This window comes from Bos grunniens, chromosome 18, assembly GCF_055505025.1.
Source record: "Bos grunniens cultivar Pamir isolate PY7600 chromosome 18, Bosgru_T2T1.0, whole genome shotgun sequence".
NCBI classification, from domain to species: domain Eukaryota; kingdom Metazoa; phylum Chordata; class Mammalia; order Artiodactyla; family Bovidae; genus Bos; species Bos grunniens.
Genome location: NC_141182.1, coordinates 54,774,411 through 54,802,090, shown reverse-complemented (window position 1 = coordinate 54,802,090; position 27,680 = coordinate 54,774,411). Strand labels below are relative to the sequence as shown.

General features: G+C 52.3%; 1 protein-coding gene across 5 annotated transcripts; it reads left to right on the top strand.

The window, feature by feature from the left end:
* Positions 1 to 1,256: 1,256 nt before the first annotated feature.
* Positions 1,257 to 27,680, top strand: ZNF541 (zinc finger protein 541). 5 transcript variants are annotated; one of them, XM_086353347.1, is made up of 17 exons: positions 1,257 to 1,391; positions 2,541 to 2,694; positions 12,486 to 12,893; positions 12,979 to 13,222; positions 15,120 to 16,938; positions 19,106 to 19,164; positions 19,531 to 19,570; positions 19,720 to 19,875; positions 20,608 to 20,932; positions 22,792 to 22,855; positions 23,462 to 23,604; positions 23,956 to 24,059; positions 24,205 to 24,280; positions 24,772 to 24,860; positions 26,367 to 26,507; positions 26,712 to 26,893; positions 27,005 to 27,680. In XM_086353347.1, exons 3-17 carry the CDS (start codon positions 12,587 to 12,589, stop codon positions 27,168 to 27,170), a joined length of 3,915 nt encoding a protein of 1,304 aa, XP_086209473.1. In that variant the 5' UTR covers positions 1,257 to 1,391; positions 2,541 to 2,694; positions 12,486 to 12,586; the 3' UTR covers positions 27,171 to 27,680. The 5 variants fall into 5 exon arrangements, with proteins under 5 accessions (XP_086209473.1, XP_086209469.1, XP_086209474.1 ...); XM_086353343.1 differs by having other exon boundaries at positions 19,411 to 19,570; XM_086353345.1 differs by lacking the exon at positions 1,257 to 1,391 and adding an exon at positions 1,404 to 1,521 and having other exon boundaries at positions 19,411 to 19,570.

Below are 27,680 nucleotides of genomic sequence, written 5' to 3'. Positions count from 1 at the left end.
TGTCAATGTAAAACATGTGCCAGATTTTAAAGAGTCACCCCCAAGGCAAATTATCTTTTAAAACTTTTTGTACTGGTTACATGTTGAAATAACATTTAGGGTTAAATTGTATTATTAATTTCCCACTTTTTTCTAACTTTGAAAAATATGGCCACTAGAAAACAGAAAGTTATGTGGCTGGCATTTAGTGCTTGTATTATATTTCTATCAGACAGTGCTTCTCTAGAACATAAGCCAGAGCAGGGCTGTTTGACTCATACACTGTGGTATATCAGAACAGAAGCTCAATAAATATTTGCTGAATGAAGGAATCCAAAGATGGAATGCCAGTCCTTTTCCTCTCCTCTCTGTTCTACCTACCCCAGGGATCACATTTTTTAAAAACATCAGAACTTTACTATAATTTACATGAAAGTCGCCCATGTAAAGTGTACAACATAAGGATTTTTAGTAAAGTCATCACGTTGTGCAGTCACCCCCTACAACCTACTTTCAAAATACTTCCATCATCCCAAGCAGATCCTCTTAGAGTTTAGAAACTTAGCCTCCATCCCCACCACCCAGGCAACCACGAATCTGATGTCTCTATAGGTTTTCAGCGCACAATTTCTAAGGAATTAAATTCCCGTCTAAGTCGTTCCAGGGTTCAAAATTCTTGACCGATCATCAACCACCCCGACTCCCAAGCCAGTGCTGCTCCCGGTTTCCTCCTCTTTCCTGGTCCCGAAACATAGCTCAGCTCAGAGCCCGATCTACAGACGGCTCAGGATTTGGCTTTAAAAAGGCAGAGGAGATCGTGTCCCGCTTCGTGCTTCTCCAGCCCCACGTCTTCCCAACCCCCTGGCAGGCAGAGCTCGGTGGCCCCTAGGGAGCACAGGGGCTGCCTCGAGGGTCCCACGACGCTGCGAGGGACCCTTGCTCTCACACCGACCACCCACCTCCGCCCCCACCCCTACCCCCACCCCGCAACACCCTGAGGCTGCAGCTTAGAGCGGCCCGCGGGGAGCCGGAGTTCCCCATGCTGCGTTCTAATGCCGCCCTCCAGGAACAATGGCCGGAGACGCCCGACTCTCCGCCTCAGTGTGTGGGTCGTGGGGCGCCGGCCCCTCCCCCCGCGGTCCCCTTCCCTGTGCTCCTTCACACTCTCCCGCCTTCAACCGCCCTCCTCCCAAAATGGCGACCAACCGCCTCCTTTCCCGCCCGCCGCAGGTCACCTGACCGCGCCTGGCCACGCCCCCGCGTGGCCCCGCCCCCTCGGCGACGTCCGAATAGCCGCCGAGAGTGCGCGGCCGGGCGGCACGCGCCGGGAGCCCGGGCGGCGCGAGGCCGGTCTGAGCGGCGCGAGGCGGCGCGAGGCAGCCCTCGGCCACATACGCGCGCCCGCGCCGCGGGTGAGCGGGGCTCTCCAGGGGCGGGCCCGGCTGCGCGTGCGCGCCCGGCCGGCAGGCGGCGCGGGGGCAGGCTGGGGGCCGCTGGGATGCCCGCGAGGCTCGAGGCCCGACGCGCGAGCCCCCGGGGCGGGTAAAACCCGGTTGCTGCTGCCCCTGCCCCCTCCCCTTCCTTCTTACCCTGCCCTTTCCCGCCCCTTCCTCATTCGTCAACCCCTCCCCCTTTTAAAATCTAATTCGTTTTTATGTTTCTTTTTTAGGGGGGCCCAGCTCCCTTTCGAGAGGCGCAGCAGGCGTGGCGAGCGCCCCTCACCCCGCGTCACGCACGCACCTTCTGCACCCCAACAGCTCCGGGCCCCGCTGCATCCCCGCAGCCCCTTCCCCCTTGGAGAAGACTCTCCTCAGAGGCCCCTGGCTCGCTGCACCCCCTTTTCTTTCCTACCCCGCCCCCCAGGCCCCAACTGCCCCCTCGCAGCTCCCCAGCTCGCGCCGCGGGCCCTACCCGACCTCCGCACTTTCTGCATCTCGGCCTTGCATTTGCCCTCCGCTTTTCCAGGCCCTGGTGCTAAAAATCCGCTTTCCTCCCAAAGATCCCCACTTTAGAGGACCCAGATTTGTTTCTATTTAGGATCTTCCAGCAAAACCAAGAAGCCCGCCTAGACGCCTTGATTTCGCCCCTCCCCCTCCCCTTAGGAACTTTCTCTAGCAAAAAAAAAATTTTTTTTTCTTCATTGAGGATCACTTTCCAGCAAAAATTCTTTCCTCCCACCATGAGTCCCCCTGTTTGGAATATCTTTCCACTGATAACAAACCAACTCAGTCCTTCCGTTTTCTCTCTTGTCTAATATTTTTCTTTCCAACTCTTCCCCAGAAATCCCAACACAAACCCCTTTCATCACCTGTTCCACCTCAGTTAGACTTCTCCCAGCAAAGCTCTCCAGGTTCCTTCCCAAGGGGAGGAAAATAAGGAAAGAAAGAAAAAATAACTCCTTGAACATCAAAATCCATTTTCCTACCTAGATCTCCCCAGTTTAGTATTGCTTTCTTCCTTCTTCCAAAAATTACCAGTCGCCCCCAGTTTCACACCCGTGCCCTTGCTTCTTTGGGGACCCAGGTTCTGACAGCCCCTTCCTTTCCACCACCTGCTTTCAGGGCAGAAGAAGTTGAATAAGGGTCCTGAATTTACTGTCCAGCGTTCCAGGAAGAAATAGCCAATGATCTGACTGTCACCGGAACCCCTTTCTCTGTGGGGCCTACACTGGGCCCCCCTGTTCCCTGGGAATTGATTCACTCACTCCTTCTCCTGGTGAGTTTCCTTGCTTTGCACTTGTTGGAGAATGTCTCCGTTTTCAGATGGATTCCTTTTTCTCAGGAGGGTTTCTGATCAGTCCAAGGCCATTACACAAGTTGCTGCTTTAGGAGAACAGATAAGAAAGAGGATCACTTATTGTACATTTTGACTGATCTGGAGGAATCCAGACATTTATTAGATTGATGTCTGTTTGATTATTTATTGCAAAGGAATCCTTTTCTTCTTTAGCTCAGCAATGTAGATGCCTACCGGGGATGGGCAGGTAAAGGTCCAGAGTGTGGTGAAACAGAGATTGTGTTCCCCATCTAGTGATGCAGCCAGTGGAAATGGCCAAGTAGAAATGTCACAACAGTGTTGCCAGAAGTTTTTGTTTTTGAGAAGAAGCCATAATGCTGTCTTTATGTGAAGTATTTTGATTGGTAAGTGTTGAGAACCAATTTAACAAGTTTTTAAATACAGTGTGGGGCCCTTGCAAAACGTGTTTGCTGGCCACCAGTTTGGAATTTGGGTTTAGGTTAGATACACATACACAGATATATATCTTGTATATATCATGTTTGGGCCATGCATATGTGCTGGACTTTTTCCCTTCAGAGCAGCAGTTCTCAAACTTTTTTGTCTTCAGAGCCCTTTAGACTTAAAAATTATTAAAGACCCCACCCAGGGTGTTTTTGTGCATGTGAACTGTGGTTGTTTAGTTGCTAAATTGTGTCCAGCGTTTTGTGACCCTATGGACTGCAGCACACCCGGCTTTTGTGTCCTACACTATCTCCCGGAGTTTGCTCAAACGCATGTCCATTGAGTCATTGATGCCATCCAACCATCTCATCCTCTGCCACTCCCTTCTTTGCCTTCAGTTTTCCCAGCATCACAGTCTTTTCCAATGAGTCGGCTCTTTGCAGCAGGTGGCTGAAGAATTTATATCTGCTGATATTTGCTGTATTAGGAGTTTAAACTAATAAATTTTTAAAATATGAATTCATTTAAAAATAGCAATAGTAAACCCATTATACGTTAACCTAATGGGCACTTTTATTTCAAAAAAGAACATTTAGTGAGAAAAGTGGCATTGTTTTGCATTTTTAGAGTCATCTGGTGTCTTATATCTGCTTCTGCATGCAGCCTCTTGAGATAAATCCTCTAAAGTTTCACTAGAATAAGAAAAGCAGATAACATGTAAATATTATTATGAAAATAGTTTTGACCTCACAGACTACCTGAAAGGCGCTTGAGGACCCCAGGGGTCCTCTCGTTGTCCTCACTGTGAAAATGTTCTAGATTTTAATGATTATCTGCATTTTCTGCTAGGATCAGCTTGTGGAGTGAGAAACTTTGACGTCTCTTTTCTTCGTTTAGTTAATTCTGTGTAAGAATTCACTCTGGCAAGTGCAGTCATAGCCTTCTGATTCCTCAATGTCTTTCTCTTTTCCAACGAGTGATCAATGGAAATGAGTTAATAGTTAAAATTATATTGGTTACATGGCTAGAGGAAGATTTTTCCTTGATTTTTCCTCTAGGGGCGCTGTGGGAATTAAATGATATATACGTGATTGCAGTAGAGCCTGGAACATGATAAATCTTCAGTAAATGTGTGCTACTATTATTATTATTATTATTATAACGCTGATGATTATGGGGGCCAGGCAGGAAGATAAGTGAGGACCACGGGAACCAGAGGCCATCACCCAGTACAGAGATGGCCATTGCCCCTCATGTGTGCATGCACAGTCATTCAGTCATGTCTAACTCTTGCCACCCCATGGACTGTAGCCCACCAGGCTCCTCTATCATGGGATTCTCTAGGCAAGAATACTGGAGTGGGTTGCCGTTTCCTAGTCCAGGGGATCTTCCTGACCCAGGGATCTAACCCGTGTCTCTTGCGTCTCCTGCATTGGCAGGTGGATTCTTTACCACTGAGTCACTTGGGAAGTCTCTTGTCCCTCACTCTATCCTATTGTTAACCAGCAGCGAATATCAAATCTAACCATCTTCAAGAGAAGCCAGAAAAACTAGTTAAGATCTTCCCCATGAAACATAAAAAAATGTTGCTGATCTAATTCTTAAAAGCACAGTGTGGGTCAAATACAATAGGCCTAGAGTTTACAGCAGTGTTTGGTGTGGGAAAATAAGAAAGAATTGGTGTAGGTAGGGTAAAAGCTGGAAGTCTCTCCTATCTTCCAGCTCCCAACAACCTGATGTTACCCAGACATGCTCACTCCGTCCCTGGTGACCCTGATGCAGAGAGAGAAAGAGGAAGTGGCACTTGGGCGGGGCAGGGGCAGAGGGGGAAGGCTGACATGTTAGCAGGTTAGGACTTTCCAAAGAGGGCAAGAGGTGGCATGATGGAATGCTGTCACTCATCAAGGAAAGGGATGCTGAGAGCTCCTTTGATCAGCCTTCTGTGCCCAGCAAGATGCTGTGAGAAGTACAGATACATGAGGCAGAGTTGGAAGTCATGCTGGAGGTTATAGTCTGGGGGAACCTGAGAGAGAATTAAACTCTAAGGTCTTTTGAGTTAAGTGTTAACTGGATTGTCAGAGCTCTGATGAGGGAGAAATAATCTCTGACTTAATTATGTTGGGAGTACTCTCCAAAGTGGAGGAGCTGTTTCGATCTGATTTTGAAGGGTTTCATTTGGTAAAGCCGAGTGGAGAGAAAGTGGTCAAGGGAAACTGCACAAGTCAACCATTATAAATTCACGTGTCTTGGGACACCTGAATGGTCCAGTGCCTGGTGGTCCAGTGGCTAAGACTCTGTGCTCCCAGCGCAGGCGGCCCAGGTTCAGTCCTGGGTCAGGGAACTAGATCCCACATGCCGTAACTAGGCAATCAAATGCCACAACTAAAAAAGAAGAAAAGATCCTGCATGCTGCAACTGAGACTCAGCACAGCCAAACAAATAAATATTTTAAAAAATACAAATGTCTTGCCAGGCCCTCTTTAGAGGAGCCTGGCAGGCAGGTAAATGAGTGGGGTGGGAGGCTGTGAGCCACCAGGGAGTGGTGGGGACTCTGGCAAACTGGCGAGTGCACTGTGTCTAAAGGCAACTGTGAGGACTTCCCTGGTGGTCCAATGGTTAAGACCGCAATCCCATTGCAGGGGGCATGGGTTCGACCCCTGGTCGGGGAAACGAAAATCTCATATGCTGCACGGCATAGCCAAAAAAAATAGAAAATAAATAGATGAAGAAAGGCAGTTCCAGCCAGTTGTTGCTTTGTAGACTCGGCGTTGACAGAGCATCCGATTTTTCCCCCCAGGTTTGTAGGTAGAAGTTGGAAATATTCTCTTAATGCAGTGTCCCATGTGACAGCCACTAGCCACTTGTAGCTAATTTAATTAAAAGTAAGTAAAACAAAGAACTTTATCTGTCAGTTGCACCAGCTACATTTCTAGCTGCTTGTGAGCTACACATGCCCAGGGCTTGTCACTGGACAGTGCAGATCTAGAACGTTGCCACCAGCGCAGACAGTTCTTTCAGACCATGATTATCTGCCCCAAAGAGAAACCTAGGTGACGCAGAGGTAAAGAATCCGCCTGTCAGTGCAGGAGACGCAAGTGATGCAGGTTCGAGCCCTGAGTCGGGAAGATCCCCTGGAGAAGGAAATGGCAGCCCACTCCAGTGTTCTTGCCTGGGGGAAATCCCATGGACAGAGGAGCCTGGTCAGGCTACAGTCCATGGGGTCGCGGAGTCAGACAGGACTGAGTTCCAGCACACTTCACATTTCGTTTTCACTCTGTCCTGAGCACCAGCACATTTCACATTTCGTTTTCACTCTGTCTGAAAGAACGCTGACAGATTTTTCAACCTGATAAATAATTGAAAAATGATGAAATTAACTGGGGACTAAATAAAACATCTTTGTAGACAGGTAGATACTCAGATTGTCCCCTGCCTCCCTGCCAAACAGAGCTGCTGTGGGTGTTATTTACCTAGTTAGTTGCGGATTTATGGCTGCTGTCTACAATCTTATAGTGAGTTACTTTCCCCAGAGGTTGTAGTATTTCACAGGAGACTCCCTTTGTCTTCTTACCCCCACCAGTCGTTGAATGATGGGTCTTTTTAAAAGGCAAAACTTAAAATTGCCTTGGATCCCCAGTGTTGTTTTAAATTTTTTTTTAAACTAATGAACAAAGCTTAAGTGATGATAAAGTGTACAAGTTCCTGAAGCTTACAGCTCTTATGCCACTGTGAGCCAAAGTCAGCTTGCAAATTAAATACAAACAAAGCAACCAAACTAATGTAACTCATATTACAAATGTTAATTTAATGAGAGGGATGCTATTTTGCTAAAACTTAAACTGCTTCCTTGAGACAAAGACTTCTGCAGACTACCACACCGGGCCCTTTTGGGTTTAGCATGCCCTGTGGTGTCTCAGATCGCCTATTCCTTTTCTCAGTTCCAGCAGCAGCAAAACCTCCCCTTGTACCATGATGTCCGTTGGCTTTAGTTGAGCCCAAAAGCGTTATCATGAGCCAAGTCCACCTCTGTCCTCCTCTCATTAGCCTGCAGCAATTAAAGTTGTCCCATTGGGCATTACTGCAGTTAGTGCAGTTACCAACCTCCCCTGGGGCGTTGTTACCAAATGGTAGTAGTCCAGGTGATCAGCGGCTTCCCAAGTGGCCCAGTGATAAAGAATCCGTCTGTCAGTGCAGGAGATGCAGGTTCCATCCCTGGGTTGGGAAGTCCCCCTGGAGGAGGAAATGGCAGCCCACTCCAGTCCTCTTGCCTGGAAAATCCCATGGACAGAGAAGCCTGGCAGGCTTCAGTCCATGGGGTTGCAAAGAGGTGGACATGACTGAGCACACTCTTGCACACGCCCTAGGTGATAAAGTAGTCATCCAGTAATCCATATATAAAGATGTTCTTTTAGGTTCTCAAAACGAACGCACAAAATAACAGAACTCTTGGAAAGAGTAGTTGGATGTTTGGGAATGTCTCCAAGGTTCAAGACACACTGCCCTACAGGGCCTAGGAGGGAGCTCTCTGCCTAGCAGGTGCTAAAACTTGTTGAATTGAAATCTGTTGACAGAACAAGAGCAAGTTCAATATTGGTTGAGTGAGGGTTTGCTTTACTCTCTGGAAAAGGATGTAGATAGCAAAGCATGGCCTTTGAACTTCTGGCATGCCTGCCCAAGGTTGCAACCGGACCAGTTTGTTACATGGACTGTACCAGTATGTTGGAAGGCAGGCGACTGGGCACTGGGGAAGTCAGAGATGTAGCCTGTCTCCCGCCCCGCCCTCGTCCTGCACCTTTCGTGTTTTCTAGTATAATTGGTGCAGTGCCATTTATAGTTTAACTTACAGGGAATCAGTATTGTGTAGCAGGTAAGAACACAAGCTCTAAAGTCTAAACATCTGGTTTTAAGATCTGGTTTCAACTCCCAGTTAGGTGTGTGACTTCTGACAAATGAGTTACTTGCTCAGAGTCCCTTTTCCTCTCTGTTAAATGGAAGTGGGAAAAAAAGCAGGGCGGGGGGGGCGGGGAGTATAATAGAACCGACCTCCGGGATGTTGTGGAGAGTGAATTCATAAAGTAGAACACTTAGTGTGATGTCTAACAAGGAGAAAACATTTACAATTTGACTTTGTAAGATATTGCTTTCTGTTTCTTTGAAATGATGGTTTATGTTTTGTATTATTTGCTCATTTTTTATTGATAGGAAGTGAAAGCAATGGGTTTTTTCCTTCTTGGAGTGCTGAGAATACTTTATAGCAGCCCTGCAGAAGCAACTTTGGAACTGGCAGAGAAATCCCTTTTGTCCCGGAATATAAACCTCTGTAATCCACATTCTCTTGTCTGCAATTTAGAATCCCCAAAAGCTCTGAGAATGCTGAGGTGGCTGCGGCCTCATTCGGTGGCCATACCTGAACTCACACGTTGCTCTTTGCTGTCTTTATTTCATTTACTCTGAGTGGTTAAGGTGTGGGGGTGGTAGTTTAGTCGCTAAGTCAAATCCGACTTGCGACCCCCTGGACTGTAGCCCGCCAGGCTCCTCTGTCCATGGGATTCTCCAGGCAAGAATACTGGAGTGGGTTGCCATTTCCTTCTCCAGAGGATCTTCCCGACCCAGGGATCAAACCTGGGTCTCCTGCATTTCAGGCAGATTCTTTACCAACTGAGCTACAAGGGAAGCCTGAGTGGTCAAGGTATCGATGAGGAAAGAATGATTTGGTCATCAGGTGCCGCCCTGGGCCCCCGGGGGTTGCTCACATGTGGCATATGCATTGCTTTACCTTTCTAACCACCCCCACCCCAGATTCTGAATTCTGAGACTCACTTGGGTCCCTCAGTTCTGGTGCAGGATTTCTGACCTGCACTGAGCCTTAATTCGAGGGCCCTCAGCAGGCTACTTACACAGACACACAGGTGAAGCGTAGTGTGACACTCAGACACGCTGAGGGTGCAACTGCTCTGTTATACTGCACCATGAAACGTTAAGACAACAGACACTTACGGCCTAGGAAACTAGACCCAAGCTCCAGTTTCTCTAGGATCCACTCCATTTGTTATCAGTGAGTCATCAAGTGTCTATTAAATGTCTCTCTATGGACAGAATTACTCTTGATAGCTCAGAACAACCCAAATACCCACCCACAGATGAATGGATGGAGAAAATCCAGACAGTGGAATAGTGTTCATCCATAAACGGGGAATGAAGTGATGATTCGTGCCCCAGGCGGGGATCAAACTCAGAAATGCTCTGCTTAGTGAAAGAAGCCAGGAAGAAAAGGCTGCATATTATTTGATGCCATTCATAGGCAATAGATGGCCTTCTCCGTACTTTGTTGGCATGTGTCCTAATTTTTTTGTTGAAAAACTGGACATTTTGAACATTATAATGTGGTGACTCTAGTAATCAGATCCCCCATTCCAGGCTTTGCTGATGCCCACTGTCTGTTGTAATCGTTTAGTGACTTTTCTGGGCTATTTTTATAAAGACTGTATTTTTGGTCGGTGTGGTCAATGAAGTCTCTCTTCTGTTAGTTGAGAGACTGGACAGAGATTCCCTTCAGTTGTCCAAAGGGAATACAACAAAACCAACCCCACCTGAGACAACTCTCAGTCTTCGAGTTGGGCTCTGGGTGGGAGTTGAGACGGGCCTTTGACGTTCAGTAGGCAGTTCACAACTCTGCTTTCGCCTTCACTTCCTGCTTGCACAAAACCCCGGTCAGCCGGGGGTGACAGCTAGAGCCTTCTCAGGCCTTTTCTGAGCACTGGCCCGCCCTGGGCATGCACCTTCTAGATTCCTTGGAATATGGAATGTGTTAAAGGTTTTGTTTTGTTTTGTTTTTTTTAAAATCAGCAGACGTCCACGGTTTGCCTTCAGGCCCGCTCCTCGTGTTGTGTAGCTCTGTAGGCTCTGACTTACACGTGAGGGCATGTATCTCCCGTTACAGTGCCATACAGAATAACTTTCAGTTCAGTTCAGTCGCTCAGTCGTGTCCGACTCTTCGCGACCCCATGAATCGCAGCACGCCAGGCCTCCCTGTCCATCACCACTCCCGGAGTTCACCCAAACTCAGATCCATCGAGTCGGTGATGCCATCTGGCCATCTCATCCTCTGTCGTCCCCTTCTCCTCCTGCCCCCAATCCCTCCCAGCATCAGAGTCTTTTCCAATGAGTCAACTCTTGGCATGAGGTGGCCAAAGTACTGGAGTTTCAGCTTCAGCATCATTCCCTCCAAAGAAATCCCAGGGCTGATCTCCTTCAGAATGGACTGGTTGGATCTCCTTGCAGTCCAAGGGACTCTCAAGAGTCTTCTCCAACACCACAGTTCAAAAGCATCAATTCTTCGGCGCTCAGCCTTCTTCACAGTCCAACTCTCACATCCATACATGACCACTGGAAAAACCATAGCCTTGACTAGACAGACCTTTGTTGGCAAAGTAATGTCTCTGCTTTTGAATATGCTGTCTAGGTTGGTCATAACTTTCCTTCTGAAAATCCCTCCCCTGCTTCATCTATTCATCCCTCTTTTCTGCCCCCGAACCCTGGCCACCATAGATAATTTTAACGTCTCTTTATAGTTCTGCCTTTTCCAGAATATCATGTAGTTGGAATCATAGGATGTACTGTCTTTTCAGACTGGCTTCTTTCACTTAGTGATACGCATTTAAGCTTCTTTCTTCCATGTCTTTTTGTAGCTTACTCGCTCCTGGCTTTTTATTGGTGGATGATATCCGATTATGTGACTTAACCACAGCTTATCCACTCCCCTGTTGAGAGACATCTTGGTTACTTCCTGTTTGGGGCAGTCATGAATAAAGATGCTTTAAGTTTTTGGCTCATTGGGGTGGATATCTAGGAATGGGATGGTTGGATCGTATGGTGAGACCATGTTTATGTTTAGCTTTCTAAGAAACTACCAGTGCAGAAGGACTTCCCTGGTGGCTCAGCGGTAAAGAATTCACCTGCAGTGCAGGAGTCGCAGGAGATGTGGGTTCAATCCCTGGGTCGGGAAGATCCCCTGGAGAAGGGCATGGCAACCCTCTCCAGTATTCTTGCTCGGAGAATCCCATTGACAGAGGAGCCTGGTGGGCTACAATCCATGGGGTCACAAAGAGTCAGACACAACTGAAGTAGCTTAGCACGCACACCAGTGCAGAAGTCTTTTGAAGCCCTTTTCCCCCAAAGCATCTCACTCTTATTTTCTCCCGGTCTCAGTAGTGTCTGTGGTCAGTCTCAGTTGAATATCCTTTGCCCCTGGCTGCAGTATCTGGTTCCTTGCCTTGAATGTTGTTGACAGACGCCTTCTCCATTTCCACTCTGCTCTGAGCGAGTTCTGAGTTAGAACCTTGCATTTCTAGAAGTTTCATTTCTTTCTTTTTAAAAGCACCCCTGCCCCTTGTGTCTTCTGTTCTCTACTAGGTTTTGTTGTCTCTCATCCTGTTGTTGACTAGTTCTTGGAATGCCTCCCTAGACTTGTGCGTAGGGTTTTTCTTTTAATTTGTTTATTTTTCCTGTGAATGGCTTGACTCTTCCAGGGCCTCAGCTCTTCCCTGTGAACTCAAGGCCCTGTTTCCTCTTCCATCTGTCTGTTACAGCCTCGAGGATAGTGTTCTGTAATAGAAATATAATATGAGCCAGATAATGTAATTTAGAGCAATCTCATAGCCGTGTTAGAAAACAAAAATAGATAGGTGAAATTAGTTTCAATATCATATTTAAGCCAGTAGATCCAAAATGCTTTCATTTCAACGTGTAATCAATATGAAAATGAGTTATTTTTGGTACTGAGTCTTCCACATCCAGTATGTAAATTACACTGATCGCAGGTCTCAGTTTGGGGCCACATTCTCAAGTGCTTCATCGCCACGTGTCGCTCACTGGTGGACGCCATATTGGAGGATAGCCCTAGGCCCCATATAGGAGACTGACCTCACCTTGGGCCCGCTCGTGGGCCAACTCACACCTCTGGCTTTGCGTTTCTTCATTGTTCCTGGCACCTGGGGTCTTACCTATCTCTTGAGCCTGGCTCTCTACTAAAAATTGTATTTTATCTCATGAGTTTATAGTTGGAGAAAGACATCGGTTCAGTCCACCATGCTGCCAAAACCTTTTTAATTTATTCCTTACAAGAGTCTCACGATGGAGATACTCATGCTGAATTTACAGATGAGGAAACTAGGGCTCGTAGTACTTGAGTGACTGCCCAAGGTCACATGGCTGCTGAGTGGCAGAGAACAGACTCCAGTACGCGTCTGTGTGAATTCCAAGTCCACACTCTGTCCACCGTACATGTTGGCTTCTCGTAACTGTGGTTCTTCCTCGTTCGTTCTCAGGAGTTAGCCACCATCAAGACCCGCTGTCTCCTCCCTGACTCCGCACACAGCCCTGCTTGTCTGGAGAGTAGCTCTTGGCTGAGCCCTGGCGGTGGAGAGCCATGGACCAGTACAGCCTGGGGGACGAGGGTGCCCTTCCCTCCGAGATGCACCTCCCTTCGTTTCCCGAGAACCAGGCGCTCACCTGCAGCGACGCCATCAACCGGGACCTGGGGCCTGGCTCTCGGGACCTGCTCTACGGTGGCCTGAGAGGTCTGGAGCTGGACCCCAGCTTCCCGGCTCCCGACGCGCCCAGCGAGCCGCTGGAGGACAACCTGGACACCCTGTCCCTGTACTCAGGGAAGGACAGTGACTCCACAAAGCTGCTGGAGGAGTGTGTAGATCCCGAGTCTCAGGCTTCCTTACAAGGTGAGGTCGTGCCCCCGGGGCCCTGGCCTGGTGGTCTGTGGAGGTCCCTGGAGGTCTAGAGCCTGTGCCTTCTCCCTCCATCTAGACCTGGGGCAGGGCGCCCTCAAGGTGCCCAAAGAAGCAGATGAAGGAGGCCGGGCCACCTCGGGGAGCGCACGGAAAGGCAAGCGGCAGCACAGCTCCCCTCAGAACACACTCCTGGACTGCAGCCTCTGTGGGAAGGTGTTCAGCAGCGCCAGCTCCCTGAGCAAGCACTACCTGACGCACAGCCAGGAGAGGAAGCACGTGTGCAAGATCTGCAGCAAGGCCTTCAAGCGGCAGGACCACCTGTGCGTAGGGGCCGGGTCAGGACGTCTGCCCAGGGGGCTGGGGGCACGCCTGGGCTTCAGCACCCCTACCATCAGCCCGCACCCGCCCTGTCGAGGCCCCCAGGGGTGTGCAGCCTGTGCTCACATGCAGTGTAGGGGCCGGGGGCGCACCTGGGCCTCAGCACCCCTCCCATCAGCCTGCACCCGCCCTGTTGAGGCCCCCGGGGGTGTGCAACCTGTGCTCAGACGCAGACTGGTCTCCTTGAGCTGCCAGGGTTCCGGGGGCCAGACCCACACGGCCCCAGCCCCCAAACCCACTCCAGAGAGGCGAGTGCTGCTGCGATTGGCAGACGGGACCCCTGTGGTTTAAAGACACACCCCAGGGGCAGTTTTGTCCTGGAGGGAATTGGGCTAACTCTGTGCAGAAAGATTTAGAGCAGGTGCCTGAAGAGAACAGATCTGTGCTCTGTGAGGGGTATGCATTGGGATAAGAGACTATGAGAGGCTATGAAATGCTTGGAATGTTCACTCTCCCTTTTTTTTTTAAATTCTTGATTTTAAAAAGCAAGCCCAGTGTAAGAGCAGAATTACCTTTGTTCTTCATGCCTTAGAAATGATAAGGTTTTCTTGCTACTGAGGAAGGAAAGACAAGACTTTTCAAATGGAAAGACCTGTAAGTGGGAAGGATTATCCATCACCTTTTGATAGCATGCCCAGGCTTGTCAGGAGAGACAGTGGTAAAGAATCCACCTGCCAATGCTAGAGACGCGGGTTCAGTCCCTGGGTCGGGAAGATCCCCTGGAGGAGGGAATGGCTACCCACTCCAGTACTCTTGCCCGGAGAATCCCATGGACAGAAGAGCCTGGCAGGCTACAGTCCATGGGGTCACAAAGGGTCAGACACGACTGAGCAGCTGAGGAGCACAGCCTGCACAGAGCATCAGCGAATCCCACTTTCATTCTGTCCTTGCTGCCTAACCCCCTCCCCACCCCACTCCCCGCCAGGGATGGGAAGCAATTTGCTCATGTCACAGGATGGTAACAGTTAGGGCCAGAACCTGGGTCTCTTGATCCCTTCTCTGCTGCTTCCCTCAGATGGAAGCTAAGGGTTCACCTTTGGGGGGAGAATTTTTTTATTTATTGTGCCTCATTTATCAGAACCATCCAGAGTAGGGCTGCTGGGAACCCAGAGGGTGATTTACCCATTTGCTTATTTCTGTAATAAATTAACGTAGGTACAAGTGGGATACAAATATAAGACATTTGTATTCATTCATATTTGCAGAAATTACAGGCAAATTTGGCTGTTTTCTAGAGAGTCTTTATTGACTGGGCATCTGTAGTTTTTTTCTTTTTGTTTTGCGATGGGGGTCGCAGGTGGCTCTCTAGAGGAATCCTTTGGGAAGGCAGAGACTCCTTTGTTCAAAGAAGGAGCACCCCCAAGTTAACACTTCTTTGCATGCGTTCTCCGAACTCTGGTTCTCAGGATGCTAAAAGGGGCTCTTTGGAAAAAGGTGATTCTGTGGGCAAATAACTTGGAGAGACATGGAAAGTTAAGCAGGTTCGCTTTATGTTCTCTATGGCTTTTCACTTTGCTACTATGAACATCCAAAGTAAACAGTGTTTTTTCAAAACTCACTTGCCAGCTGAGCCCAAGTCCTCAGGGAGCAACTCTGGAGACTGGTGTTGCTTTGGGGAACTCTGACTTGGCTCCCACGATTTTTTCTCTGATTAGGGGTTTGCCTAAGGGTGCGGGAAAGAGCCCCCGTTCTAGATGACCTTGACCTTAGTCGGGGGTCTTTCTTCATGGGGTCTGAGCCCATTTTCTGCCCCGATGGCCCCTGGGGACGTGCTTGGGTTCCTGCGACAGGTGACTCGCACAAAAGACCCCCCATGACCCCGTGCTCGTGTGCTTCCAGGACCGGACACATGCTCACCCACCAGAAGACCAAGCCCTTCGTGTGCATCGAGCAGGGCTGCAGCAAGAGCTACTGCGACTACCGCTCGCTGCGCCGGCACTACGAGGTCCAGCACGGCCTGTGCATCCTCAAGGAGGTGCCCCCGGAGGAGGAGGCCTGTGGGGACTCACCCCACATGCACGAGGTGGCAGGCCAGCCCACACCATCCGGCCTGAGGTCCCCCAGTTCCCTCCTGCCCAACCGAGACTTCCTGCGCTGCCTCGTGAACAGCATCGTCCACCACAAGATCCCTTCCCCGGGGCCGGCTGGGCTTGCGGACAGCGGTGAGGGGAGGAACGTGGCCTGCTCCTGCCCGTCCTCGGGGTCCTCCTGCTGCGGCCCAGCTGGCACCCCGGGGACCCTGGGCCCTGACGTTCTCGAGGAGTCGAGGCCCTCAAGGAAGGAGCCTGCCGCTGACGTGTTCACGGCCATTCACTCGCGGGCAGCGGAGAGCAGCGGCCCCGACCCAGCCGAGCTAGAGCCACTCCAGCTCTCATCCTCCCTGGAGGGCTGGCCCGAGGGCGCCCCTCTGCCCTCCTGCCTGCCTCTGTTCCGTGGCCAGACAATCCCCACCACTGGTTCCCAGCCATCAAGCCACAGTTTCCAGTGGCTGCAGAACCTGTCGGGCTGCCCCAAGAGCAAAGGGAATGGTATGTTTGTCGTCCATAAGCCGCCATCCCAGGAGGCCTCTGAGCCTGGCCCTGGGCTCAGCAGCACCTCCCCAGTGGGGGAACCCTCAGCTGGCCTGGGGCTCGGCCCAGAGGACGTGCCGCCCTTCCCTCCCATGCTCCTGAAGGCTCCCGGGGAGGCCTCGGGGGACCCCAGATTTGCCTGTGCCAGTGGGGATGATGACTGCTGGGCTCCCAAGAAGAGCAAGTTTGACTGCGACTCCTTCCGGTGGCCGAAACCCGGGGACCCTGGCTCACAGGATCCTGGCTTGAAGCCCAGCAGCCTCTCGTCGGATGCCACGCCGCTCTTCCGGCAGCTCTTCCTGAAGTCGCAGGAGTCCCTGGTGAGCCACGAGCAGATGCAGGTGTTCCAGATGATCACCAAGTCCCAGCGGATCTTCTCTCATGCCCAGGTGGCCACCGCTTCCTCCCAGCTCCCCACTCCCGATGGCAAGCAGGGCCCCCTGAAGCCGCTGCAGGGGCCACGGCCACAGCAGCCCCCGTCTCTGACGCCCACTGTTGACTCTCTCCGTGCTGGCCCCATGAACCCTGAGCCAGAGGGCTCCCCAGCCTGCCGGAGAAAATCCACATCCACTTTCCCCAGGGAGGCCTCACCTGGCAGCATGAGCCGGGATGCAAAGGGTGGGCCAAAAGTGGCTGCTGCTCCGCCAGCCCTCACAGCGTCATCCCTGGACCCTCCCGGGAACCCGGACATCTCTTCTCTGGCCAAGCAGTTGAGGTCCTCAAAAGGGACCTTGGATCTGGGCGATATCTTCTCTCCCGGGGGCCTGCGTCAGACCCAGTTAGGAGGGGACGAGCCATCTGGAACCCACCTTCCAGGGAAGCAGACCCAGGCTGAGAATGGCATGGCCTCTGGGGCCACAAAAGCCGAAAAGGGCCCGGCCTGCTCCCGGGGTGGAGGCTACAGGCTCTTCTCCGGCAACTCCAGAGCACAGCGCTTTTCAGGCTTCCGGAAGGAGAAGGTGAAAATGGATATGTGCTGTGCGGCTTCCCCGAGTCAGGTGGCCATGGCTTCCTTCTCGTCGGCAGGGCCTCCAGCAGACCTCTCCAGGGACTCCAAGTCCAAACTGACGATATTCAACAGGATCCAGGTACCAGGGCCGTCTCACGGACCTAACCCTACAGGAGGCAGAGTCTGGTCATTACCCACTTCTGGGTTTCTGACTTGTCCAGGCACCTTGTTTAACCTCAGCGAATCCTCAGATGCAGTTGTACAGAGGGGGAGGGAGGGTTCAGAGAAGAGGTGGTCCCTCCCATCATCCCCCTACCACGAGCCCACCACGCACGCACGAAACAGGGCTTTCGAGTTGGGAGAGACACTCGGTGTCACGTTGCTTCACTACACGTTTTCTGTTTGCTTCCTTTCTCCCTCTCGCTTCCTTTTGGATCTGCCTCCTTCGCGTCTTCAGAGGATGTGAAGGTAGCGCTCCTCGGCCTTTGACGTTGCCGTGTGAAATGCCGTGTCTTTTCTGGTCGTGAGTCACGGGTCACAGGTCTGACTTGGCCCCCAGCTGCTGGCGCTGTGCCGGTCGGCCCTCGTGGAGCGCTCAGGTCCCCCACGTGGCGCCCACGAGGTCCCAGGAGTAGAGGGCTCGGCCTTACCTCCTGCTGACCTTCTGAGGTCCAGCATCCTTCTGTCAGGCCACAGCTATCTCATCCTCTTCTTTAATTTTTTTTTGATAGCTTTAATATTTACATGCTGTCTCACTCACCATCTTGTTTATTTTTTGAGATTAAGTTTTCAGTTTTATATTTGGTTATTTTATTTTGGCCGCGAGGCATGTGGGATGTTAGCTCTCCGACCGGGGGTTGAATCCATGCCCCCTGCATTGGAAGCATGCGGTCTTAACCACTGGGCCACCAGCAAGTCCCTGACTCACCACTCAAAAATGTGCCACCCAGTGGCTTTTGAGCATGTTTACAAGGCTGTGCACCCTTGCATTTCACTGCTCTTTGCCTAAATACTTCCATCACCCCCAAGAGACACCCCATACCCTGCTGTCTACCACAGTCTCTCCATCCCTCCCAGCCCCTAGCAATCATGAGTCCACCTTTGCTTCCATGGATTTGCCTGTCTTGGACACTTCGTATGATTGGAATCATACGTTGTGTGGCCTTTTGTGTCGTTTGCTTCTTCCACTTAGTACGATGTTTTCAGAGTTCATCCGTATTGTAGCGTGGATCAGAACTTCTTTCCTTTGTATTGCTCAGTAGTTGTCCATTGTACGCACACGTGTGGGCATCTGGGTTGTGTTCACTTGGCCATTGTGATAGTGCTGCCCTTAACGTCTGTTATTGTTTAGACATATGTTTTCATTTCTCCTGGGAGGTAACACCAGAATTGCTGGATTATAGGGTAATCCTCTCTGTTTCAGAAACTGCCAGACTTTTCCAAAAACCGTCTTACCTTCCCACTCAGAGTCTGAGGGCTCCAGCTTCTCACCAACACTTGTCATCGTCCAGCTGTTTCCTTCTGATACAGCCGCCTTAGTGGGTGGGAAGCGATAACCTGATTATGGTTTGATTTGCATTTCCCTGATGGCTACAGTCTTGAGCATCTTTTTATGTGCTTATTGGCTATTGATACATCCTCTGGTTAAGTGTCTGCTCAGAGACTTTGCCCATTTTTAAGTTGGTTTGTGTTATTACTCTTGAGCTGTGAGAATTCCTTATGTATTACATATACAAGACCCTTACCAGATACGTGATTTGCGACTCTTTTTCTCCCATTCTGTCTTTTCACTTTTTAAAAAATGTTAGTTTATATTCTAGTTGACTTACAGCATTGTGTCGGTTTCAGGTGTACAGCGAAGTGACGCAGTCATACGTGTACACATATCCATGAGTTTTCAGATTCTTTCCCTTGTAGGTTATTGCAGGATGCTGAGTAGAGTTCTCTGTGCTATACAGTAGGTTCTTGTTGGTTACTTGTCTTGTATATAGTCGTGTGTTTCTGTTAATCCCAAACTCCCTCTTCCCACCTTTCCCCTTTGGTAATCATAAGTTTGTTTTTGAAGCCTGTGACTTTTCACTTCTTGATGCTATCCTTTGAAGCACAGAAGGTTTCAGTTTTTTTTTTAAAAAGAAAGTTTACGTTTTGCTGATTTGTTCTGTCTTTGGTTTTGGAGTCACCCAAGGAACTGTGGCCTGCTTCAGGGTCACTAAGAATTACAGCCGTGTTTTCCCCTAAGTGCCTCACAGCTTTCACTCCTGCACCTCATCTCTGATCTGTCGGCTGAGGTGTGCTTTCGTCTCCAGGGTGGAAATATCTACCGGCTCCCCCACCCAATGAAGGAGGAGAACGTGACCGGCGGCTGGTAAGTGCAGTAGCCCCTCCCTGCCCGGCCTGGGGAGCTCAGCACCCCCGGGAGTCCCCTGCTGGCTCTGACCTGCCGCCCAGGGGCGAGCTGTGGGTGCTGCCCTCCTGAAGGGGCAAGCACCAGGCCGTGGGGGATCGGGGCATCGTCTCCTTTCCTTCAGTTCACCCGCAGCTGTCAGGGTATCCAGGCTTGGGGATGGAGCCCCATTCTCCCTTTCCTGCCTCCTGACACGTCTCCCCGCAGTCACCAGCACAACAGGGGCTCCACAGACTGGGCAGAGCCAAGGAGCACGTACATTTGCAAGAACTGCAGCCAGATGTTCTATACAGAGAAGGGGCTGAACAGCCACATGTGTTTTCACAGCGACCAGTGGCCGTCACCTCGAGGGAAGCAGGATCCACAGGTGAAGGGGCGTGAGGCTGCATTCAGCTCACCAGAGTTGGGGAGAGGTGGGGGCCTGGCTGGGGGCTGGGAGCCAGGGCAGTGCTCCTCTGGAGGGGCCCTTGCTCCCAACCTCTTCCCCTTAAAGGGCTGTCTCTTCTCTGTGTGCAGGTGTTTGGCATGGAGTTTTGCAAGCCCTCAAGACAGGTGCTGAGGCCAGAGGGGGATGGGCAGAGTCCCCTGGGAGCCAGAAAGTGCCTGGGCAACCCAACCACAGCCTCTTTGGGGGTCCCTGTGGCCCCAGCAAACCGCCCCCCAGGGAGCAAGGTGAGTGCTGATCAGTTCACCTCCATCCCGCCACTCCCACCTGCCAATGGGAGCCGTGGGAAAAGCCCCGAACTCCTGACTCTGGAAGAGCTTAGTTTCAATCCATTCATTCATTCACCCTCCACTGGACTTCCTCTGTGTCTGACTCTGCGCTGGGGACACGGCAGCAACCACAGCAGCCTGTCTCCTGGGGCTCCCGGCCCAGTGGAGTGGAGAGCCCCCATCCCCAGACAGTGACGCGTGGAGTGGGCTGGGCTGGGCTGGGCTGGGAGGGGAGCCGAGGGAGCTGTGGGAGCCCCAAGGGGGCACCAGAGACCAGCCTGAGCAGGCCAGGGAGGACTTCCTGGAGGAGGGGGTGTTAGAGCTGAGATCCAGAAGACGAGAAGGAGTAAGATGGGGATGGGGGGGAGCGGATTGCATGGAGGTGAGAGAGAGCATACTGAGCCGCGAGATCAGTGAGTTTCGAAAATGGTCTGAGGGAGGGCCTCTCCCTGGGGGTGTGGATGCACGAGAAGGCTCCAGCTTCGCACACCGCCCAGCTCAGGGTCTGGGGTCTGGCGCAGGCATGGTGGCCCTGCCCGGCTGCCTCTGCTGAGGGCTGTGGGCACGGTCAGGCTGGGCACACGTCTCTGTGGTCACTACCTGTCCTGCTCTCCTGCCGTCTTAATGACTGAGCTTGGGGCAGGTGGCCTCAGGTGACCCCTCGGGGTTCTGAAGCCTCTTCTTGTCCAGGGACAGGAGAAGGATGGGGACGAGAGAAACAGCAAGGAGAATGGCCAGCACCGAAAGCGGAAGAAGCGCCCCCAGCCCAAGGCGCTGTTCGTCCCTCCTCCGCCCCCCACGTTCGGGCAGCCGGGCCCGGGGGGGTGTCACCAGAGCCGCCTGCGCTCCCCCGTGTTCCTGGTGGACCGCCTCCTGAAGGGGCTGTTCCAGTGCTCGCCCTACACACCGCCGCCCATGCTCAGCCCCATCCGGGAGGGCTCAGGGCTCTATTTCAACACCCTCTGTTCCACGTCCGCTCAGGCCAGCCCTGACAGGCTCATCAGCACGGTGCTCAGTGAGTGAGGCTGATCCCCACCCCCTCCGGTGGCCGTGGCAGGCCAGACCCACCCCTCTGGTAGCATGCGGTTCAGCCGTTTTCCCTGGCCTGTGGCTGCATCGGTCTGGCGGTCCCGTTGCTGTTCATAACTATCCCAGGACTATCTGGGTCCAGCAGCCTTCTAGCTGCTTGTAATTTTGTAGGCAGAAAGAAAACAGGCCATTTAACCTAGCCACCCTTCTTCTGCCCAGTCTTTTGAGTAATTTTTAAACAGGTTTACTGAGATATAATTCACAGATCACAGGAACCACCCGTTTAAAGTGTACGGTGTTTGCGAGAATATTCATAGGGTTGTGCACCCATCACACAGTCTGATCCTAAGCATGTTCATCTCCTCAGGAGATGTGCTATATGCACAAGCAGTTACACACAGGCCCCATAGCCCCCCAGCTCCTCAGCCCTGGGCAGCACTCACCTACTGGTCTAGTTTCTCTCTCCATGGGTCTGCCTTCTCTAGACGTTTCATCGAATCGGTGTCCTGTGATACGTGACAGTTTGTGTGTGGTTTGTTCACTTGGAGGAACATCTGCAGGGTTCACCCCGTCGTATGTATCAGGGCTTCGTTCTTTTTATGGATGAATGATACACCATTGTCTGGACAGGTGACCTTTTATTTATCCACTCATCAGTTGGTGAGCATTTGGGCTGTTTTTGTCCCTTGGCTATTGCAAAGAGCACTGGTTAAGAACCCTTAGGCATCAGTTTTCGTCGTACCTAAGTTCTGATTTCTCTTGGGTGTATGCCTCAGGGTGGCATTGCTGGTCCATAGGGTAACTGTTTGACTGTTTAAGGAACTGCCAGACTTTTCCAAAACGGTCGTTTTACACTTCCGCGAGCACTGTATGAGAGTTCATTGCCCTGTTGCATTCTGCAGAATTTCCTTTTTGACGGCTGAACAGCGCCCCATCGTAGGCACACAGCCCATTTCCTGTATGTGTGGAGTTGCCCATCGGGGACACTGAGGTGGTCTCCACCTCTTGGCTCCTGTGAATAGTGCTGGAGTGGACATGGGAGTTCAGATGTAGTTTTGAGATCTTGACTGCAATTCTTTTGGATGAATACCCAGAAGTGGGATTGCTGGACCATATGATAGTTCTACTTTTAATTTTTGAGATAATTTCATACCATGCAGTCTTTTTTTTCTACTTTTTTATTTTATATTGGAGTATAGTTTTTTATTGGCGTGTATATTGGAGCATGATTATTTACCATGTTGTGTTGGTTTCAGGTGTTCAGCAAAAGTGGTTTAGTTATCCACTTATCTGTTCTTTTCAGATTCTTCTCCCATAGAGAAGATCATTGAGTATGGTTACTATTACAGATCATTGAGTATGGTTACTATTGCAGATCATTGAGTATGGTTCTCTGTGCTGTACAGTCGGTCCTTGGGTTTTTTTGGTTCTGTTCTGTTTGCTGGGCTGCACCGGGCCTTCCTTGCTGCGTGCGGGCTTTCTCTAGTGGCGTGCCAGGTCTGCTCTGTAGTTGTGGTGTGCAGGCTTCTCATTGCAGTGGCTTCTCTCGTTGCGGAGCATGGCCCCGGGGCACACGCACTTCAGAAGTTGCAACACGCTGGCTCGGTAGTTGTGGTGCACGTGGCATGTGGGATCTTCCCAGATCAGGGATCGAACCCATGTCCCCTGCTTTGCAAGGTGGATTCTTAACCGTTGGACCACCAGGGAAGTCGAGGAGGTCCTTGTTGATTATCTATTTTATATACAGTAGTGGGTCTATTAGCTGCTCCAGAAAGGGAGTCAGAAAGGGCCTCGCAGGTCAGTTGTAGCCAGCCTTTTTGAGGCTCTTCTTTACGTGTTTTCCAGATCCCCTGGATGGCTCCTTCGGCATCTGTCTGGTGAAGGACGACACCAAGATCAGCATTGAACCGTGAGTTGGGACAGAACCTGAGGATCCTTCCAGAATGGGGACGCTCTTGCCCTCTGCGCATTCCCGTGTGGCTCTGTCGGCACCTTCATCCCAGGGAACCCGGTCTAGGTGCTGAGCCTCTCCAGGAGAGAAGTGCTGGGCTTCTCCGGCTGTCCCCCCTCAGCAGTCCGTCTGTCCGGACATACCGTAGTTGGCTCCCTGAGGATAGAAGGCCCAGAACACTGGGGCTCTGGAGAGAACTGCCGGTGGCACAGGGGGACACGCGTGCAGGGCCGTGGACTGCGGCTAGATGAGGGGACCTCAGATGTAGAGGCAGGCCAGGTGTCAGCACACACCTCCCCGGTCCTAGACCCCAGACGGCTGAGGCCAGAAACCTGGCGACGAAATCGGAGGAGGGCGTTGAGTGTCCCTCAGGAGGCTTCTGGAACGCCTGCGTGTGTCTGTCGGGGTAACGAACACTTCGTGTGTCTGAAAGACGGCAGAGGGCACCCACAGAGCAGGGCCGTGGCCCGAGAGCGGACTCACGGGGCGTCTCTGCTCTACTTCCCACCTCGGTCACGCATTGTGCGTAAGTCTTGTACACCTGTGGGTGTGTCCTCGTTTCAGACACATCAACATAGGAAGCCGGTTTCAGGCTGAAATTCCAGAGCTCCAGGACAGCTCTTTGGCTGGGATTGATGAGCATGTCGCTTCTCTGGTCTGGAAGCCGTGGGGAGATGTGATGAGCAACCCGGAAACGCAGGACAGAGGTGGCTGAGACCTTGGGGCCAGGGTCCCAAGGGCCCTCCTCTATCTCCAGGGAGTTTGTCCTCCGAGTTCCCACCCTGAGCAAGAAGCAGTGTGCGGGGGTCAGGGGTGGACAGAGGCGGCCTTCAGCACAGTACTGCTCCCGCTGTGGTCCCTGGCCCACCTCCCCTCTCACCCACTGCCAGGAGCAGGGTTGAGCCCTTCCTCCAGGTCCCTCCCTTCCCTCAGCCTGCCTTTACTAGAGGGAGGTGGTGACAAGGAGTCTCTCCCACCCTAACGGTGCCCTCAGGGAGGCCTCTTCTCTGGCTCCCCCTGACCCTCTGTGTCTCCGCTTCCTCCCCTCCTGAAAACAGTAACGGAGCTCTGCAACGTGGCCTGCTCCAGCGTGATGCCCGGCGGGGGCACCAACCTGGAGCTGGCACTGCACTGCCTGCACGAAGCCCAGGGCGACATCCAGGTGAGGCGCAGGCGTGGGGCAGGTGAACAGGTGGGCTGGCTCCGCGTGGCCCTGCGGTGGGCGTGGCTTTAGGGCATGCTGCTGGGGTTTCCAAATGAATGAAAGGATGAAGGTGGGCCTCCACCTCCCGTGCCCCCTGTTCCAGGTTGCCCTGGAGACCCTCTTACTCAGAGGACCCCAGAAGCCGCGAACTCACCCTCTTGCCAGCTACCGCTACACAGGTGAGTGGAGTGTGACTGCTGGCATGGTGTGGGCCTGGCTGAGGCCCCCGAGGGCCAGTCAGTTTCCACGGCAGAGCGGTGTTGTCTCAGGGTCTCACCTGCCTTCCCGGGAGGGCCTGTACTCTCCGGGGGACCCCATGGGCGCTGTTTTATAGCTGCTTCCTACCTTCTGTCCACTCGTTCCCTCCTGGGCTCTGCCTGGCCGGGAAGGGGGTGCCAGGGAGGGCTGGGGGCAGGCACTCAGCCCTGGAATCCGCCTGCACTTGGGCGAGTCCCTTAACCAGTGGCTGCCTCAGCTATGGCATCTGTCAAGTGGGGATGGTAGTAGCCCCTACCTGCTAAGGTTCTTGAAGATTGTAGGAGACCAAGCAAGAAAGGGGCTTAGCAGAGATCCTGGCATCTAGTCAGTGCCGGGTCACAGCAGCCTGAAGAAGGAGGGGCCGTGACCGTGGTCCCAGAGGAAGAAATGCCCCCCGGCTATTTCTTGCTAGGTTCAGACATCTGGACCCCCATGGAGAAGAGGCTCTTTAAGAAGGCATTCTGTGCCCACAAGAAGGACTTTAACTTGATACACAAGACGGTAAGGCGCACGTGGCAGGCTGGCGTAGACGAGGTTCCCTCACCGCACCGAGGGGCTAGAGCCGCAGGGCCTGTCGGGAGCAACCCTCTGCTCCTGCTCTGAACGACTGACAACTTTAAAAAGCCATCGCTGGGAACAGCCCCAAACAGTACAGAAAAGAAGCCCATGTTCAAAATAAAGCCCTCCAGGCCCCACCCCACTGTCCTACTTCTGACTGTAACCTGCCAGGCTTTTACTGTCCGTACAGTTTACACACATATGTACACTTTCTCAAAAAATGATGAGGTTGTATATTTGATACCCTGCTGATTATTTTGCTCTTTTTTAAAAAACTTATCCACAAAACTGCATATAATCGAAGTGTAAGATTCGATGTTTTGACGTACCTATCCCCGGTGGCTCAGCGGGTAAAGAACCTGCCTGCCCGTGCAGGAGACACAGGAAACGTGGGTTCGATTCCTGGGTTGGGAAAATCCCATGGAGAAGGGAGTGGCAACCACTCCAGTATACTCACCTGAAAAATCCCATGGACGGAGAAGCCTGGTGGGCTGCAGTCCATGGGGTCAGAAGTTCCCTCCTGCGCCTTTGTAACCTCTCCTTCCTGCCATCAACTCCTTTCTGCCTCCTGCCACTGTAAATTAGTTTGCATTTTCTAGAGTTTTATAGAAATGGAGTAATCGCGCAGCACGTGCTCTGCTTTGTCTGACTTCTTATAATCAGCATGACGGTTTTGAGCTTCATCCGCGCTGTCGGGTGTGCCAGTAGTTCATCATTTTGCTGAGGAGTATCCCATTGTGTGTCCCCTTCTCTTTTTATAAACTTCGTTTTGGGCTGCACTGGGTCTTCCTTGTTGTGCATGGGCTTTCCCCAGTTACATTTTGTGGGCTTCTCATTACAGGGGTTTCTCTCGTAGGGCTAGGGCTCTAGGGTGCGTGGGCTTAGTTGCTCCCCAGCATGTGGAATCTTCCCGGACCAGGGACTGAACCTGTATCCCCTGCATTGGCAGGCAGATTCTTAACCACTGGATCACTAAGGAGGTCCCATTGTGTGTCCTCCTGGGGGCCTCTTCCCTCAGTACTTACTGTAGGGCCCTGCCCAGCTGTCACAGAGGCCATGCGGTACCCACTGCATGAGGGTGCTCTGCTTTAATTAGTCCTGGTCAGTAGACACATGGCTCCATATGGTGTCACAGTGAACACATACCTCTGTGTACATATCCCTGGACGGAAGGGTTCCTGGGCCGGCCGTGTTGCTCAGAGCGTGCGAGCTTAGCTGGTGTGGGCTCTGGTGGTTTCCTCTCTGAGCCCCTCACCCCTCGGAAGGAGTCTGTGATTCTCTGCCCCTTTAGTAAAGGGGTCCACCAAGCCATAGCAGGAGAGAGTTCAGGAGGGTTTTCAAAAAGTGGCAGCTGGCCCCCTGAGGGGGAGGGGCTTTAGGGCATCGAGGCCCCACTCACTGCTGCTCCTGAGGCGCTGTCCATAGCCAGCTTCTGTCTTCCCCCATCAGATCCAGACAAAGACCGTAGCCCAGTGTGTCGAGTATTATTACATCTGGAAAAAAATGATCAAGTTTGACTGTGGCCGAGCCCCAGGGCCAGAAAAGAGGGTCAGGAGGGAGCCAGATGAAGTAGACAGGGCGGAAGCCAAGGTAGGGGGTTTTGGGGCCGGGGGTCTGGAGTTCAGCCCAATCCGGAGGCCTGGTGCCCATCTGCGCTGGGTGGGGGTGGGGGTGCTCCCAGCAGGAGGGGCTTCCCATGGGCGATGTTCCCATGGGCTCCAGGTCCGTGCTGGTCCCTTAGCAGGGTGAGGGGGTGGCTCAGCACCCTTTTGTCATCTCTGCCCACCCCTGCAGGTCACTTGCAGTCCTCGGGAGAGACCCAGCCACCGTCCAACCCCCGAACTAAAGATAAAGACCAAGAGTTACAGGAGGGAGTCCATCCTCAACTCCAGCCCGAGCACTGGCCCCAAGCGGAGCCCCGAGGCACCCGGGAGTGTGGAGGGCCAGGGCGCCTTTCCCTGCCGGGAGTGTGAGAGGTACTGGGCTCCCTGGAGGCACCGCCTGCCCTCAGCCCCACTCCATCCTCTCATGGTGCCCCCACCCGCCTCCCCCTGCTCTGATCCCCACGTCCTCTGGTGCCTCTGCAGGGTGTTCGATAAGATCAAGAGTCGAAATGCCCACATGAAGCGCCACCGGCTGCAGGACCACGTGGAGCCCATTGTAAGGGTCAAGTGGCCGGTGAAGCCCTTCCAGCTGAAGGAGGAAGAGGAGGAGGAGGAGCTGGGGGCTGACATGGGGCCCCTGCAGTGGTGATTCAGGGCGGGGTGGCAGCGGGGGCAAAGCAGCAAGTCTCCCCAAGGTGCCCCTCTGCCTCCCTGACCCGTTCCTGTCGCCAGGGGGCAGCCCAGCTTGCAGACACGGCAGGCACTGGATCACGAGCAGGGGATGCACGGTCATCTGACTGCCGTGAAGGCCCTGCCGCTGTATCGGAGGCTCCATTCTCTTAGGTTCATAGTCTCTCCCCTTCTCAGTTCTACTCTTCCTGGAGCAGTGAGGCTAGGGGAGGGAGCAGGTTAGGTCTGGGTGGCTCTTCAGTCTTAGCCTCTGTTTCAGGCTTTGGTTCCGTTTATTCAGTAGGCCAAGATGTAGAGAATCAGTGGGAATTACCATCGGATCTCCACCGCGCCGGCGCCCCTCGCGGAGGGTCTCTCTGCATTCTAGATTCCGCCCCTAGGCTTGACGTGACTTGTACATTTTTAGGTTTGGTTTGTCTTCTTTTGTATGTGTCGACTTGTAAATCTTATTAAATTGGGTTCTTAAGCA

Coding starts and splice junctions, on each gene's coding strand:
- ZNF541 (XM_086353343.1), top strand. CDS start 12,587: ATGGACCAGTACAGCCTGGGGGACGAGGGTGCCCTTCCCTCCGAGATG. Junction 13,223..15,119: donor TTCAAGCGGCAGGACCACCT/GTGCGTAGGGGC, acceptor GTGTGCTTCCAG/GACCGGACACATGCTCACCC. Junction 26,508..26,711: donor TAGACAGGGCGGAAGCCAAG/GTAGGGGGTTTT, acceptor CCACCCCTGCAG/GTCACTTGCAGTCCTCGGGA.